Source organism: Heptranchias perlo, chromosome 6, assembly GCF_035084215.1.
Source record: "Heptranchias perlo isolate sHepPer1 chromosome 6, sHepPer1.hap1, whole genome shotgun sequence".
NCBI classification, from domain to species: Eukaryota; Metazoa; Chordata; class Chondrichthyes; order Hexanchiformes; family Hexanchidae; genus Heptranchias; species Heptranchias perlo.
Window position 1 is genome coordinate 98,589,110 of NC_090330.1, and position 15,496 is coordinate 98,604,605.

The window sequence follows — 15,496 nt, forward strand, 5'->3', positions numbered from 1 at the left end:
CATTTATGGAGTGTAGAGGATCAGAGGCCAGCCAGGAGAGCATTGGAATAGTTGAACTTGGAAGTAACAAAGGCATGGATGAGGGTTTCAGCAGCATATGAGCTGAGGCCAGAGCAGATATTACCGATAGAGGTAGAAGTAGAAGGCCTTTGTGAAGGAGAGTATACGGGGTCGGAAGCTCAGCTTTAGGATCATATAGGATGCAGAGATTGGGAAGAGTCTGAGACAGTGGCCGGAAAGAGGGTTGGAATCAGTGGTGAGGGTATGGAGTTTATGGCGGGGGCCGAAGATGATGGTTTTGGTCTTCCCAATGTTTAACTGGAGGAAATTGTTTCTCATCCAAGACTGAAAGTTGGACAAGCAGTCCAACAACACAGAAGCCATCGGATGGGTTGAGAGAGGTAGTGAGGAGATAGAACTGCATGTCGTCAGCATACAGATGGAATCTGACCCCATATCTACACATAATCTTGCCAAGGGGCAGCGTGTAGATGACGAAGAGGGGGCTAAGGATAGATCGAAGGGACACCAGAAGTAATGGTGTAAGAGTGGGAAGAGAGCCATTGCTGGAAATGCTGTGACTACGATTGGATAGGTAAGAATGGAATCAAGTGAGGACAATCCCACTGAGTTGGACAACGGACGAATGGGGTTGGAAGAGGATGGTATTGTCGATTGTGTCAAAGGCTGCAAAAGGTCAAGGAGGACAAGGAAGGATAAAGCACCACAGTCAGCGTCAGAGGATGCTGCTGTTTCAGTGCTGTGGCAAGGATGGAAACCTGATTGGAGAGTTCAAACAGAGTTGCAGGGAAGGTGGGCATAGATTTGGAAGGTGACAACACATTAAAGAACTGGAGAGGAATGCGAGGCTGGAGGTGGTAGTTTTCTAGGACAGAGGAGTTGGAGATAGTTTTTTGAGGAGGCGGCGATGATGGCAGTGAGTGGGAGAATACAGTACACGTTGTTTTATCTATGTTCCCTTTTTTTACTTTTATCTTTCTGACGGGTTGTTTTTGTGGTAGATAGGTAACTGGTTGAGATCTCATAGGTAGAGAGTTGTTAATAAGAGTGCATCTGAATGGGGTTCCACAAGACTCCATTTTGGGGTTATTTTTATTTGTGACATAAATTATGACATGAATGGTAAAGTTCTTTAATTCGCGGATGACAAGAAAATGTGGAAAGGGGTGAGTCATTTACACCAAATCAACAGGTTGCCGGCTTATGTAGACAAGTTAGGGTATTGGGCTAGCGTGGCAAGTGGCAAGTGTCCTTCAACGTGAACAAATAAGGTATTATGTATTTGGGTTTGGAAAACGCCAGGCTGTAGGTAGCTGATTGTTGGACATGTTGGAGAGTTAAGAGTTAATAACTGAACTGTATAACCATAACTGGTTGGAGCAACAGGTTGCCTAGGGACAAAATGAGAGATAGAACAGTAGGCTGCTTGTGAATGAAGGAGGGGGGGGGGGATGAGTTCTGTTCCGCTCCAGATGTTGCCTTATCGTCTGCAAGGAATGCCTGTGCAAGGAAATACATGACTGGAACGAACATCGACCATGAGTGATTAATGTATAACTTTAGTGATTAGTGTAACAAATATAAGCAGAGGGATTAAATAACCATGGTATAAAATGGATGCTGGTTACAGTTTGGTGTAAACAGGCTGTCTTTGGGAACATCCAGAGACAGCTAATCATGAAGTCTGGAGGTGGTTAATCATGAAGGAGTTAGAAGTCTGAAAGTCTACTTATCTATGAAATGTTCTTTTGTAGTAAAGAACTCTGGTCTATAGGGGAATGGGGTTCTAGGCTAATAAGGTAGCTGCAGAGTGAGGCACCCGACACTACCCTTGTACTGTGTAGCCTGGTCACCTATGCTGTATAATAAAGTCTGTTCCATGTACTTGAGTCTTGTGAACGTCTTACTCGAAGCGTGTTGCCAGAACCATAGAGGGAAGGATGTTGACTAACGCTGATCAAGAAAGAGACCTGAGAGTAAATGATCGCTCATCAGTTTGAGGTGGTATAGGAAAAACAGTTAGAGTTTTAGATTGTATGGCTAGGACCATTTGAATATAAAACCAAGAGCACTATACTTAGGCTATATAAGGCCTTGGCATGGTTTGTACTCATCTAATTTTGGTCACCGCACATGGTGAAGCATATCAAGGCTCTGGAGAAGATGCAGAGATGACTGGAATGTTATCTTGTTGAAGGGCTGTTGGGTATGAGGATAGGCTCTGTGAGTTGAGGCTGTTCAAAGAAACAAATGTGATCTGAGAAGAGGTTTTTAAAATGAAGTGATTGAATTCAGTCAGGTTTGGATAGGTTGGCTGAGATAGATAGGGATGATAGGATGAAAGGTCATACGTACAAAATAGGTAGGCAAAGAGTTAGGTTAGATGCTGGGACGTATTTCTCACAATTGGCCTTTGGAACAGACTACTTGAACATGTAGTGGGTAGGGATTTTCTGCAGTCTTTTAAAAAGAAACTGCAGATTCCTGACTGAATAGGACAGTGGCAGTTATAGAAGGCAAGTTGTTAGTAGTTGTGTTTTGAGGATGTATGAGGATCGTAATTTCCATAGGGAGTTGAAAAGGAATTTCTCAATCTATTTGTGAGTTTGCCGCAGGATTTATTCTGCTATTTGTGTCTTCCAGGTAATTACATGGTTGGGGGATTGGTTATGGTTTCACCGTGTCTGGATGGGTAGGCTTGAGGGATCTGATGGTCTTTTCTTGCCCTTAGATCCATACAAACATATGAATATATCACCAGCTTGTGACATCTGGGAATTTTTTGCTATGTAAGAGCTAGCTACTGCCAGATAGATGTGTTCACAGCCCCAGGTGTTTAACAGCAGGTCTATGTTGACAAGCTAAGCAAGTAGCAGGCAAAATGATTTCTAATTTAAAATTAAGTCAGTTGTGTTTGTTGAATTTACTTGGAATTGTCTTTTGAGTTTCTTTTTGTTGTTTTGTAGTATTACACCTAGTGGCTATATTTTCTGTGGTGTAATAAGTAGGTTGGTGCATATTACAAGTGAGCATGCAGTTTGACTCCCTGTTGAATCACCTGCTAACGGTTCCATGGTCATAATCCAACATAAAAAGTTGTTTGATAGAAATACCTTTGTACCAACAGAACATTTGAAATATTGCTGAAGCACATGTTAATACTTTTAGAAGAGGAGGGTGGGAAAAAATGTTGGGGAGCTTGGGGCAAGGGGAGAATTGAATGTGGCAGCCTTGTTCTCGCATGCACTTCAGCACTGAGCGTGGCATTTTTTATTACATAGAATTTATAACATGCAACAGGGTGATCAGTCTAACCAGTCTGTGTTAGTATATATCCTGCACACGAGCAGTCATCCTAATCCCGGTTCCAATATCCCTTTATCCCTGTTTCCTTTAACCACCTATCGAACCTATTCTTAAATTTTGATATGGTCTTTGCTTCAATCACAAACTCTGGTAGTGTATTCTATAGCCTCACAACACAAGATATACACCTAAAGCTTTTCCTGCTATCTGTCCTAATTAATCTTAAATTCATGTCCCCTCATTCTAAACTACTCAAGCACTGGAAACAATCTTTTTCTGTCTACTCTCTAGATACATTCATAATTTTACACACCTCTGTCAAATCTCCTCTATTCTAATGTAAACATTTGTGGAGTCATCCCAACTAAGAATTCAAGTTGAAGCTGCTAATATCCTTTCATTTTAAAACCTTTAAAACTTGCAAAATAGACATTTCCATGCAATTAATTAGACCCTGAGTTCAAACTGTGGACTAACCTGAAGTGCCACCTGGGTCTGGCGAGGGTCAGTTTTTTTTAAATTTGTTATTTTGTTTTGTTTTTACGGACTACTGAACTTGAATCTGCCATTTTGAAAGAAAGATTGATTCGCATTTATGAAGCGCCTTTCACAACCTCTGGACGTCCTAGAGCGCTTCACAGCCAATAAAATACTTTTGAAGTGCAGTCACTGTTGTAATGTAGGAAACGTGGCAGCCAATTTGTGCACAACAAGGTCCTACAGAGAGCAATATGTTAATGACCAGGTAATCTGTTTTTAGTGATGTTGGTTGAGGGATAAATGTTGGCCAGGACACCAGGAACTCCCCTCCTCTTTGAATAGTGCCATGGGATTTTTTATGTCCACCTGAGAGGGCAGACGGTGCCTCAGTTTAACGTCTCATTCGAAAGACGATAGTACTGCACTGGGAGTGCCAGACTGGATTATGTGCTCAAGTCTCTGGAGTGGGGCTTGAACCCACGACCTTCTGACTCAGAGGCGAGAGTGCTACTGACTAAGCCAAGATACTTGAAGCTGTATATCCAACCATACCAATTTTTGGCATGTTAACAGTTTTCTAAAACAAGTCAAAATATAGTTTTGGCTTTTACTACATTTTTGAAACTTGACTCTAGCTTTGAAAACTATATTGTACATATTCAACACTTTAAAAGTATAATTAAATGGCAGTAGAAATAGTTCAGTGGCTCATGTAGTTTGTCTGTTCAATGAAGAAACAATTTGAATTCGAGGTGCAAAATCATGTTACCCTGTCAGTTCATTTATTATATATTTTAAGTTGCAATAAAATATTGGATTTTGCAGAACTTTTTAACTTTGTAGTTGTATTGCAATAATGCTATATTCCTTTACAGACACCCATTCTTTTGTAGAAAAGCTTTTTGAAGCTATAAATGCAAAGAGTTACCTACTTCATTCTGAGCAATTGTCATCCGTGAATGTAAAATCTGAGCCTGCACAACGGCAGGAAAGGGAGGATAAAAAAGAAGAGGTATGATTATATGATGCTTTTTGATGCTGCTTGATGCTTTTTTGAAGTTGTTACAGAATTGCAAATATTTTCTGATGCTCAGCTTTAATATTAGTTAATTTGTCATTTTTAATAATAGGGAAGTAAAGATGATGATCGAGACAAAATCTTTTCGAGGAGGTTGAATCACAGCCCACTGCAGTCAGGATCACGATACAGAGATAACCGGTAATTGCACTGTTTTAAAGTTCGTAAATTTTTAAAATCCTTGAGTAGCTGTAAGCAATTTCTTACAGTCTTGTCCTTGAAGACTACTTTTGTCACCATGTTGACTTAGAAGAGCTTCATTCATTCAAATTTTAGTCAACCTCACCAAGACGCTGTTACTTTGAAAGTCGGGCCGAGTGAGTCAGCCTTGTGTTTTTGGATGACTTTTTTTTTCTTTTTAACTTTTATTTCTTCATTAATCATTTTCCCCCTACTTTTGAGGAGCTTGTCCTTCTAACAAGTTTTTTTTTACTTTTCACCATATGATTGCTTCCATTCGCACATGTCAAATTTGCATTGCTCCAAAGAGGACACTGCTGAGAGTACCAGTACAGCACTACTCCAATTAGAAATCGAACAGCAGGTGTAGTTGACATAAAAGCTTCTTGGTGTAGATGAGGTTCAGAAAGCTATTGGACAAATAGCAACGGATTGATGGATTGATCGTAGAATTGTATAAGCAAGCAATGGCATTGCTACAACCAAGAAATGCAAGCAGAAGGGAAATTTGTGGGTTTAGCTTTAATGGAGACGAGGCATAAGTACGGTCCCTGCTACTTATAGCGAGCGTGTTTGTGCAAACACAATTTGCCCGCTATATGTGACGGCCGGTAAAATGGGGTAGCGTTGTAATATGAGTGTAAAAGTCTTTTTTTTTGCTGAGTGACCAATCTTAATGAATCAAAGACCAGTTTTATCATTTCCCTTTACAATAATCAGAAAATCAGTTGGAATAATATTGAGATTTTTATGCTTTCTCAAGTGTAATAACATCCTCGTGTTTAGATCCATACACACAAATACTACTCCAGGTGGGGTTTGAGCAACACTGTACATAGAAACAACTCAAACTCTCACCGTCTCCAGATACCAAGGAGTAGATTGTCTGCAACCTGCAACCTGGCCGGTGACTAGGTCTACTGGCGCGATCCTGTTACAGATTTTTGGAACCATTTGTTGCTCCGCCTCTTTCATCTCTGCTATTGATTGTTCACAGCCTGGCCCAGGTCGCATCTCATTAACCACAGATGGGCTGTAGTAACGTCTCTCTGTTAAAGGGATATTCTCCAGTTTCTTTAATATTGTCCTAAAGTTTGCAGTAATTATAGGTCAGTAATAATTCAGTATCGTGTTTACTGTAATTTGTATAAAATATCCTGGAAACTGGCCATGAGTCATAGACCTGGCATATACTCCCACATAGCCATCAGCAAGAACCTCAAATACAAATTTCTAGTTGGTAGCTTTATGCTTCCAGCAGAGAGAGCGTTGCTTTTTAGGTCTGACTTCAGACTCCGTGTCTTTCATGAACCCCAGTCCATACCAGGACCATGTATCTATGGTGGACAGGGGTTTCAGAAAAGACATGGGGGGCTAAGGTCAGTCCTTGTTTACTTGAAATGTGGGTCAGTGTTTTTTTTTAAATCTTATCCCTCTTTCTCCATTCCTTTTTCTGAAAGGTGCGGGCTTGTGGGTGTGATTCCATGAGCATCAGCAGTACTTTGGTACCTCGTCAGCTAGCCAATCTTAATGTGTAACTGACAAGTGTCATACTATTTGTCTTGAGCAGTCTTCAAATCCAAGGCTGATGGCATCCATCCATAACACTGTCCAAAAGGAGTGACCGGCTAGATTGGGACGGGGTTCCCTTACCTACCATCAAACCGTGTCCTTTTTTTCCTCTTTTCCCCCCCCCGCCCCCCCCCCCCCCCCCGCAAAAAAAGCCTGGTTACAATGAGCCCAATTACAGTGCAACCACTGCTGCCTTGACTGTCAGCTAGCTTGGCTCAAACCTGGAACCTTTCTGCTGCCTGTGGCTGAGTACACACGATGCATTTACCCTATAACTAAATTGGTAAATGTGAGAAATTTTATATATATTACCATTCTATCAATAATAAACATCTGAGGATGGTTAATTGTGAGAATACAATCTTGAGTTGATCAGATGTACCACATAATATATTAACCATGAATCAGCCTATCACAACATTTGTTTTGAAACCTATATGGAGTTACCATTCAGCAAGAAGAATGTTAGTCTATGGCTGGATTAGAAAAATACATCAGCTAGATTGGAATAGTTGTCTAATGAGCACATGGCTTTTAGTTAAAGTCAAGGGACCAGTCAGATAATCATTCTTCAGTAATGTTACAGTTTCTGTTAACTTTTAGAAACCGCGATGACAGAAAAAATGATCGTTCTCGTAAAAGGGAGTACGACCGATATCCTCCAAGGAGAGATTCATACAGGGACAGATACAACAGAAGAAGAGGAAGGAGCCGAAGCTACAGTAGGAGTCGGAGTCGCAGTTGGAGTAAGGAAAGAAACAGGGACAGGAGCAGAAGCAGGAGTAGAAGCAGAGGTAGTTATATTCAGATGTACATAAGTCTTGAGCTTTGTACCTAAAAACACCTTGGGTCAGCATTTTAATCTTTACTCTTGTGGTCCTGAATGCTGCTGATTGGCTAAGTTTGTGATCACTTAAAGGAGTACTGTAGGGTAATCTTTTATAATCTTGGTGTTTGAGTATTCAACTGAAATAAAAACTAAATTTGATTGGATTGGCATTTGGGTGGGTATACTGCCCTTTTAATGAGATAAATATCTTTTCTCTGGCTAGAGATGGTTTTGGGTAAAATGAGTTTGAGCAACCTCAAATGTCCTTTTGTAACCTGAGTTTGAGCAGCCTCAACCAGTTTCTGCTTTTATTGAAAGCATCTGCTTTTATTGAAACCTTTCTATCATTTCTAGCTATGTTATTCCTACTTTGGTTGCATTCTCAGCCTGAAGCTTTTATTCAGTAGCTTGATGGCATAGAGCAGTTGTGTGTAATTGAGGGGTAGGATGTAGGTTTGTTCTTGCAGCCCCTGATACAGTCCGTACTAGGTCAGTTGATGAGGTACTTGCTTGTAGTGTAGAAGAATAAGCAGGAAGCAAGGATATTTGCGTGTATCCAACAGACCAGTGTTGCTGGTAACCTGGGATGTTATGTATCTTCATTTCAGACTATGGCATAACATACTATGTGGTTGAAAAGTTTTTTCATTCAAATTCATTGAATCACTTACTTACTTGCTATATACATGGCAGTATCCAAAATTTCAACTTAAAAGTATCACACAGAAAAGATACCCAGTCTCCTAAGCTATGAAACTTTTTTGTGTGACAGTGATGTATGCCACAAAATTACTCCACAAGCTGCAGAAATGTCCGAGGATATCCTCAACTTTTTCTCAATCTATTGCATTATGAATATGTGATTTTATTTTAGAGGGATGAGTGATGCAGCCCCCCAGTTGATTCCTCCAGACTCTATTATTCCAGTGCTGTCCTAGCCGGCCTCTCACCTTGCAGCTTCCTTTAAACTTGAGCTCATTCGAAACTCTGCTGTCCATATCCTAACTCGCACTAAGTCCCGTTCACCCATTAACCCTGTGCTCGCTGACCTACACTGGCTCCCGATCCGGCAACACCTTGATTTTTAAATTTCTCATCCTTGGGTTCAAATCCTTCCTTGGCCTCGACCTTCCCTATCTCTGAACATAACATAAGAACATAGGAGCAGGAGTAGGCCATTTGGCCCTTCGAGCCTGCTCCGCCATTCATTGAGATCATGCACTCCTCCAATTCTGGCCTCTTGCCCATCCCCAATTTTTATCGCTCCATTGTTGGCGGCCGTGCCATTGGCTGCCTAGGCCCTAAGCTCTGGAATTCCCTCCCTAAACCCCTCCACCTGTTTACTTTGCTCTCCTCCTTTAAATCGCTCCTTAAAACCTACCTCGTGGACCAAACTTTTGGTCACCTGTCCTATTTTCTCCTCGTGTGGCTGGGTGTCAGATTTTGTTTGATACTGCTCCTGAAACGCCTTGGGACGTTTATACTATGTTAAAGGTGCTATATAAATGCAAGTTGTTGTTATTCTAATCTGCTATTATGTACAAGGTACAGATTTGCTGGTGTTCAGCTGATACGTTTTCCATGGTTCAAAGCCATACAACATGTATACAATTGCTGTTGTCCATTTGTTGCTGATTTAGCTTATCCTCTTCTGCTCCTAAAATCGCTTTGATGCACATGAGTTGGAAAATATTTCTTAAAAACATAGACTTTGAGTTAGCTTGTTGACCTGTAAATCGAGAGCTAAAGTTTTATATTCTAACTTTTTTTTATTTGAAGTGGGGAGTACCTTAATAGCGTAACAAATCTCACAGATTAATGGGATGTAGCTTCATATAGAATCATAGAATGATACAGCACAGGAGGAGGCCATTCGGCCCATCATGCCTGTGTCGGCTCTTTGAAACAGCTATCCACAATCTTAACTGAGCAATTGAGTAGAGATACAGAATAGAGCAGAGATGAGGCATTTACTTAAATGCAGGGGACAAAATCTGAGTGGGTTAACACTGGCTACTGTGACATCTAATGCTAAAAGAACTGGTAAAAGTTTGGGAATGGGTGGGCCTGCTGTATTCGGTGAAGAATGTTGTATATCAGTGATAGGTGGGGAAAATAGCTTGGGTTTACCACACTGGTGTTTTACCTTCTGTTCTCAATTCTCATTTATCAGTAGACTGACTAACTGCAGAGTGCACTACTAGCCAATTTCCAGCAATTATTTTTACATAATTGTGTTCATTTAGGAACAAATTTATTGTATAATGAAGTGTAATGTAAATGGAGTATACAATTTAGTGTTTTTGGTGCAGATGGCACTCCAAGGAAGTCCATTTTAACTCTCAACTTTCATTTAAAAACATTTTCTGTTGCATAGTTACACATCTTTGATTTTGATTATGTAAGTGCAATAATCTTATTTGTAACTTCAAAATCTAATAATATCAAAAATCTTAAGTAGGAACAGCTTATATAGCTATGGCTTCCAGCAGTAAGTTTTTAAAAGTTTTTGACCGGGTTATATTTTAATATCTGATCCTTTTATTTCTTTAGAGAGAGATTCTGGGAAGTCAAAGTATGATCTCGACAGGACAGAATCATCGGAAAGTGGCTACACTCCCAATACTGTGCCAAACATAACATCTGGGCATTATCCTGTTCCTACTCTGAGTAGTGCAATTACAGTTATAGCACCAGCTCATCATGGCAACACCACAACAGAAAGTTGGTCAGAGTACCATGAAGACCAGATAGATCACAACTCATATGGAAGAGGGCCACTTCCAAAGAAGCGTTGTAGAGACTATGATGGTAAGACAGGGCTATTACAATGTTTAAACAGATTGTCATCCCACTTAAACACTAAACTTTGTATTAAAAATGCAAAATAAATTCAAGTGCTGTAACTGGCTATTGCTTACGCGATTTGATCTAAATAAATTTCAAGACCAGACTGGCTTTCAATGGGGAAGAGAACTTAAACCTGTTAATTGGAAATACAGTACATACTAGTTAATGGGCACTTAATAGTGGAAATGTTCACTAAAACACAACACTTGCACAGGCATCAATTCATTCCCTGCATTCTACTGTGTTTGCTTAACAGGAACGGCTGGATAAAGGGAATGTTTCGCTCACCACAGGGGTGTCCCATTAAGAGGCTTCTACTGTACTGTATTGTTGAAACAACTATGTAATATCATAATACATTGGTATAAAAGGTTCTTTTTGATGTGTTGCAGATTGTTTTAATTATATTTACTTTACACTGCATTTCTTTTTTTACAGAAAAGGGCTTCTGTATGAGAGGTGACATGTGTCCATTTGACCACGGAAGTGATCCAGTAGTGGTAGAGGATGTGAATCTTCCAGGCATGCTACCTTTTCCCTCACAGCCCCCAGGAGTTGAGGGACCAAATCCTCCTGCCCTTCCTCCACCGCCACCCATTCTGACTCCTCCACTTGTAAATCTCAGACCTCCAGTCCCTCCACCAGGACCATTACCACCAAGCCTGCCACCCGTTGCAGGTAAAGTATAAGCTTTCTGAACATTGCATTGCTTTGAAAATCAACAGAATTAACACAGGACGTTCAAGTAGAATATGTTGTAGGTTACCAAGCCATTGGCCAGCATATGTTGGAGATTTTGTTGTGTGTAAGTGCAATCATATTTCAGTATTTTTTCCTAAATCATTGAATGCCCTTCAGAAGATTGACATTCCACCACTTTCAAACTGATTTCCTTTTTAAATTCAGATTTACTTGAGAGTTTCCTCACCCTATCTGTAATAAATTGCTTAATAATTATTGGGTCCCTTTTTAGAATGACATTATTGTCCATCAAGAGAAGTTCTAATTCGTTTAGCTGATCTCTGCTGCTGTGATGGTAGTGGCACTATAATCAACCTCAGAATCCTTGGGGTAGGAGCAGGGAAATTAGCTAATACTTCTGCTTTCATTTGCTGTCCAAAAACTTCTGTTGTAAATGTGCGTGTGGATGACAGTTGAGAACAAGATCAGGCACTGTTTGTAACCCCTCACGTTTAAATAGCATGTTGACACTTTTGTCCAGGCTTCTATGCCATAGTGGCCACTTGGACAAGATAGAAAAAGGTGCTAGAAGCTTGTGGAAGCATACCCCGGTAAAGAGTTGATGCCTTGAGAGGGGGAGATGGTTGGAGAATTTAAAAAAGTTGAGTTCTTCCACAACCAAATACCTTTTGCATACAGTAAAATTGAGGCTGTTATCCAGTGGAGGAAAAGATCTCAATTGTGCTCCAAGATCTATGCACGCTTTATAGCTTTAAGAATCATGTGATCTTCCCTTTCTCCCATGCTGCATAAGGCATGGCCAAGACCAGTCCTCTGGTCTAATCTCATTCTTTACATGTGCATGTTTTTGGATGCCTTGTGACCTCAAATTTTTTTCTCTCTCAAATGGTCCCACATCTGGCAAAGAAGTGTTTCGCCTTCATAATGTTATGCCATGTCTCAAATATTTAACTATTGAATTTCAGCCAAAATCTGTTTTTAACTAGCTGAACTTGTCTGTTTTGGAAATAATTAACAGATAAACATATTGCTGTTTCTGCATTTCAGCCTTGGCTCAGTGGCAGCACTCTCTCCTCTGAGTCGGAATGTTGTCAGTTCAAGTTCCACTCCAGAGACTTGAGCGCATAATCTAGACTGACACGTCAGTGCAGTACTGATGGAGTGCTATGCTGTTGAAGGTGCCATCTTTCAAATTAGATGTTAAACCGAGGCCCTGGGTGCCTGTTCAAGTGCATGTAAAAGATCCCAAGGGTGTTCTTCTGGTGTCAGCTGGCCAACATTTATCGCTCAACAAATAGCACTAAAAATAGGATTATATGGACATTTTATCTCATTGCTTGTGAGACCTTGCTGTGTGAAAATTGGTTGCTGTGTTTGTGCGCATAAGTGACTACAGTTCATTGGCTGTGAAGTATTTGAGGAGTCACGAGGTCATGAAAGGAGCTGTATAAATGCAAGTTTGTTTTTTTCTTTGTTAAACTTGACAAGAGTTAGGTTTGATCTCTTGGTTTTGTTCAAGTATTTTGTTTCTAAAAACCTGCTTGTTTACAGTACAGTTGGTAATATAAGTTTGTTGTTTTTTAGTAGGTCCCCCACCACCATTACCACCACTTCAGCCCTCTGGAATGGATGCACCCCCAAGCTCAATTACTAGTTCAGTCCCTCCTGTTGTCACGTCAGTGATTCATCACCAGCCTCCTGTAGCACAGCCTCCTCCATATACTGCAGGTAAAAATATTGTCCTTTTTGGCATTTTAGGCCGATTTTAAATAAGATTTTCTATTCCTTTTCCCACCCCTCTTTTTTTTAAATGGTGTATTTGAGGTTGCTGACCAGTGTTACAGACTTTTTGAGGAGGCTTTGTCTCAGCTGGGCCAGGGCACGGCGGAGGAAAGTCCTATGACATAATCTACCTAGACTTCAAAAAGCACTTTGAAGTACAGTACAAGAAACTCCTTTATATCGTAGGCAGAGATATGGATTTGTAAGTGGCTGAATGGATGGGAATCAGAGGATAGAGGAGCTAGATCAAAATGGTGGGGAGGTATTGTGTGGATGCCCAGTGCTTCAAAATTGTACCATATAGAAAGTAAATCAGAGGGTACAAGTTCATGGTTGTAAAGGGCACATAGGAAACGTAGGAACATAGGCCATTCAGCCCCTCATGCCTGCTCCGCCATTTGATAAGATCATGGCTGATCTGTGATCTAGCTGCATACATTTGGGACTGATGTCAACAAATATTTATGCACAGAGTGATCTGCAAGAATGTTGAGGGTAGGACATGGAACTCTTGACAAATGATTAGATGCTGTACAAATGGGAAGATGGTCAGGTTATTTTGGAAGGGAAAGATCAACAGTTGCATTAATCCAAACTTAACTTGTGATGTACAATAGGGAGCAGTTGAATACCCATTTTAATACAGATCTCTCTTGTGGAGTAAAACAGATCTTTTTATAACTGTACAAGACATGAGGATATGAAAGATTATTACAATTAAGTTTTTTATTAGAATTCATTCTGGTAAGTGAACATCTTACTACTTGTCAGAGATTACATACCATCATCTTGAAAGTAGCCACAGTTCCCCTGATTGAGTTTATCTGTTTTCTTATATTGGGAAACTTGCAGCAATTCAGTGCTCAAATGGTGACCAGGGGGATTGACTTGCTTTGTGATGTTTGCTTGAATCAACTTTTATCGTGTCTAGATGTCGGAAAGCCACGTTTGACTAACTTGATTGAGTTTTTTGAAGTAACGGAGAGGGTTGATGAGTAGTGTGGTTGTTGAAGTGTATATGGACTTTCAAAAGGCGTTTGATGAAGTACCACATAATAGACTTGTTAGCAAAATTAAAGCCCATGCATGGGATTAAAGGGACAGTGGCAGCGTGGATACAAAATTGGCTCGGGGACAAAAAGCAGAGTAATGAATAGTTGTTTTTCAGACTGGAGGGAAGTATACAGTGGTGGTCTCCAGGTGTCTGGTATTAGGACCACTGCTCATTTTGGTATATATTAATGACCTGGACTTGGGTATAGAGGGTATAATTTCTAAATTTGTAGATGACACAAAACTCAAATGTAGTAAACAATGTGGAGGATAGTAACAGACTTCAGGAGGACATAGATTGGTGAAATGGTCAGACATGTGACAGATGAAATTTAATGCAGAGAAGTGTGAAGTGATGCATTTTGGTAGGAAGAATGAGGAGAGGCAATATAAATTAAATGGTATCATTTTAAAGGGGGGGTGCAGGAACAGAGAGACCTGGGGGTGTATGTACACAAATCTTTGAAGGTGGCAGGACAAATTGAGAAGGCTTTTTTTTAAAAAAAAGCATATGGGATCCTGGGCTTTATTACCAGAGGCATGGAGTACAAAAGCAAGTAAGTTGTGCTAAACCTTTTATAAAACACTAGTTAGGCCTCAGCTGGGGTATTGTGTTCATTTCTGGGCACCACACTTCAGAAAGGTTGTCAAGGCCTTAGAGGGTGCAGAAGAGATTTACTAGAATGGTGCCAGGGATGAGCGACTTTAGTTATGTGGATAGACTCTGGAGAAGCTGGGGTTGTTCTCCTTAGAGCAGAGGAGGTTAAGGAGAGATTTAATTGAGGTGTTCAAAATCATGAACAGTTTTGACAAAGTAAATTAGGAGAAACTGTTTTCAATGGCAGAGGGGCAGTAACCAAAGGACACAGATTTAAGGTGATCGGCAAAAGAGCCTGAGGCGATGTGAGGAAACATATTTTTACGCAGCGAGTTGTAATGATCTGGAATGCACTACCTGAAAGAGTGGTGGAAGCAGATACAATGGTAACTTTCAAAAGGGAATTGGAAAAATACTTGAAAGGAAAAAATTTATTGGGCTATGGGGAAAGAGCAGAAAAAATGTAACTAAATGGATAGTTCTTTCAAAGAGCCGGCACAGGCACAATGGGCTGAATGGCCTCCTCCTGTGCTGTACTAATTATGATATATTGATGTGGTGACTAAGACTTTGATTCATTGTGCAGGGCAGTATTTAACAAGCTTGGGTTTTAAAGCATGTTGATTTGAAGGAAGGGGCGACTGAGGGAAGCCATGAATGCCACAGTTTTAGATCCCGAAACAGAATAAGAGTGTGCAACGGTATGATGCAAGGAGTATCAGAGAATATTTAGGATGGCAAGTCATTGGAATGTCATTTGCATGCGGTATAATTTGGAACTGTTTTTAAAAAATGTACTGAGTATTTGTGTTCAGCTAGGAGCTTCAACTGGTACTTAATCCAGAAAAGTGATGACTAATGCAGTCCCTACCCTTGAGTCATCAAAAGCAACAGAGATAGTGATCTTGAGCCTCTTCAATTGTGGCATCAGCAGAAGGATTTTTCTACCACTCCCCTCACTCAAAAGCACCCTTTAAAGAACAGCTTTAACTTCAACTCTATCCAGGAATAGTTAAAATCTAAAATGTTTTCCTGTTGTACATCT

The 15,496-nt window shown here is 40.4% G+C and overlaps 1 protein-coding gene across 2 annotated transcripts in view; it reads left to right on the forward strand.

Moving 5' to 3' along the window:
• rbm26 (RNA binding motif protein 26) overlaps nt 1-15,496 on the forward strand; it is a 71,638-nt gene that overhangs the window by 18,617 nt on the left and 37,525 nt on the right. Inside the window, exons 3-8 of one of the 2 annotated variants that reach the window (XM_067986498.1) lie at nt 4,683-4,819; nt 4,938-5,026; nt 7,241-7,431; nt 10,020-10,277; nt 10,755-10,994; nt 12,603-12,746. In XM_067986498.1, coding sequence (XP_067842599.1) covers nt 4,683-4,819; nt 4,938-5,026; nt 7,241-7,431; nt 10,020-10,277; nt 10,755-10,994; nt 12,603-12,746 — 1,059 coding nt within the window. The remainder of the gene's footprint in view (nt 1-4,682; nt 4,820-4,937; nt 5,027-7,240; nt 7,432-10,019; nt 10,278-10,754; nt 10,995-12,602; nt 12,747-15,496) is intronic. The other variant, XM_067986499.1, reaches the window with a different exon arrangement.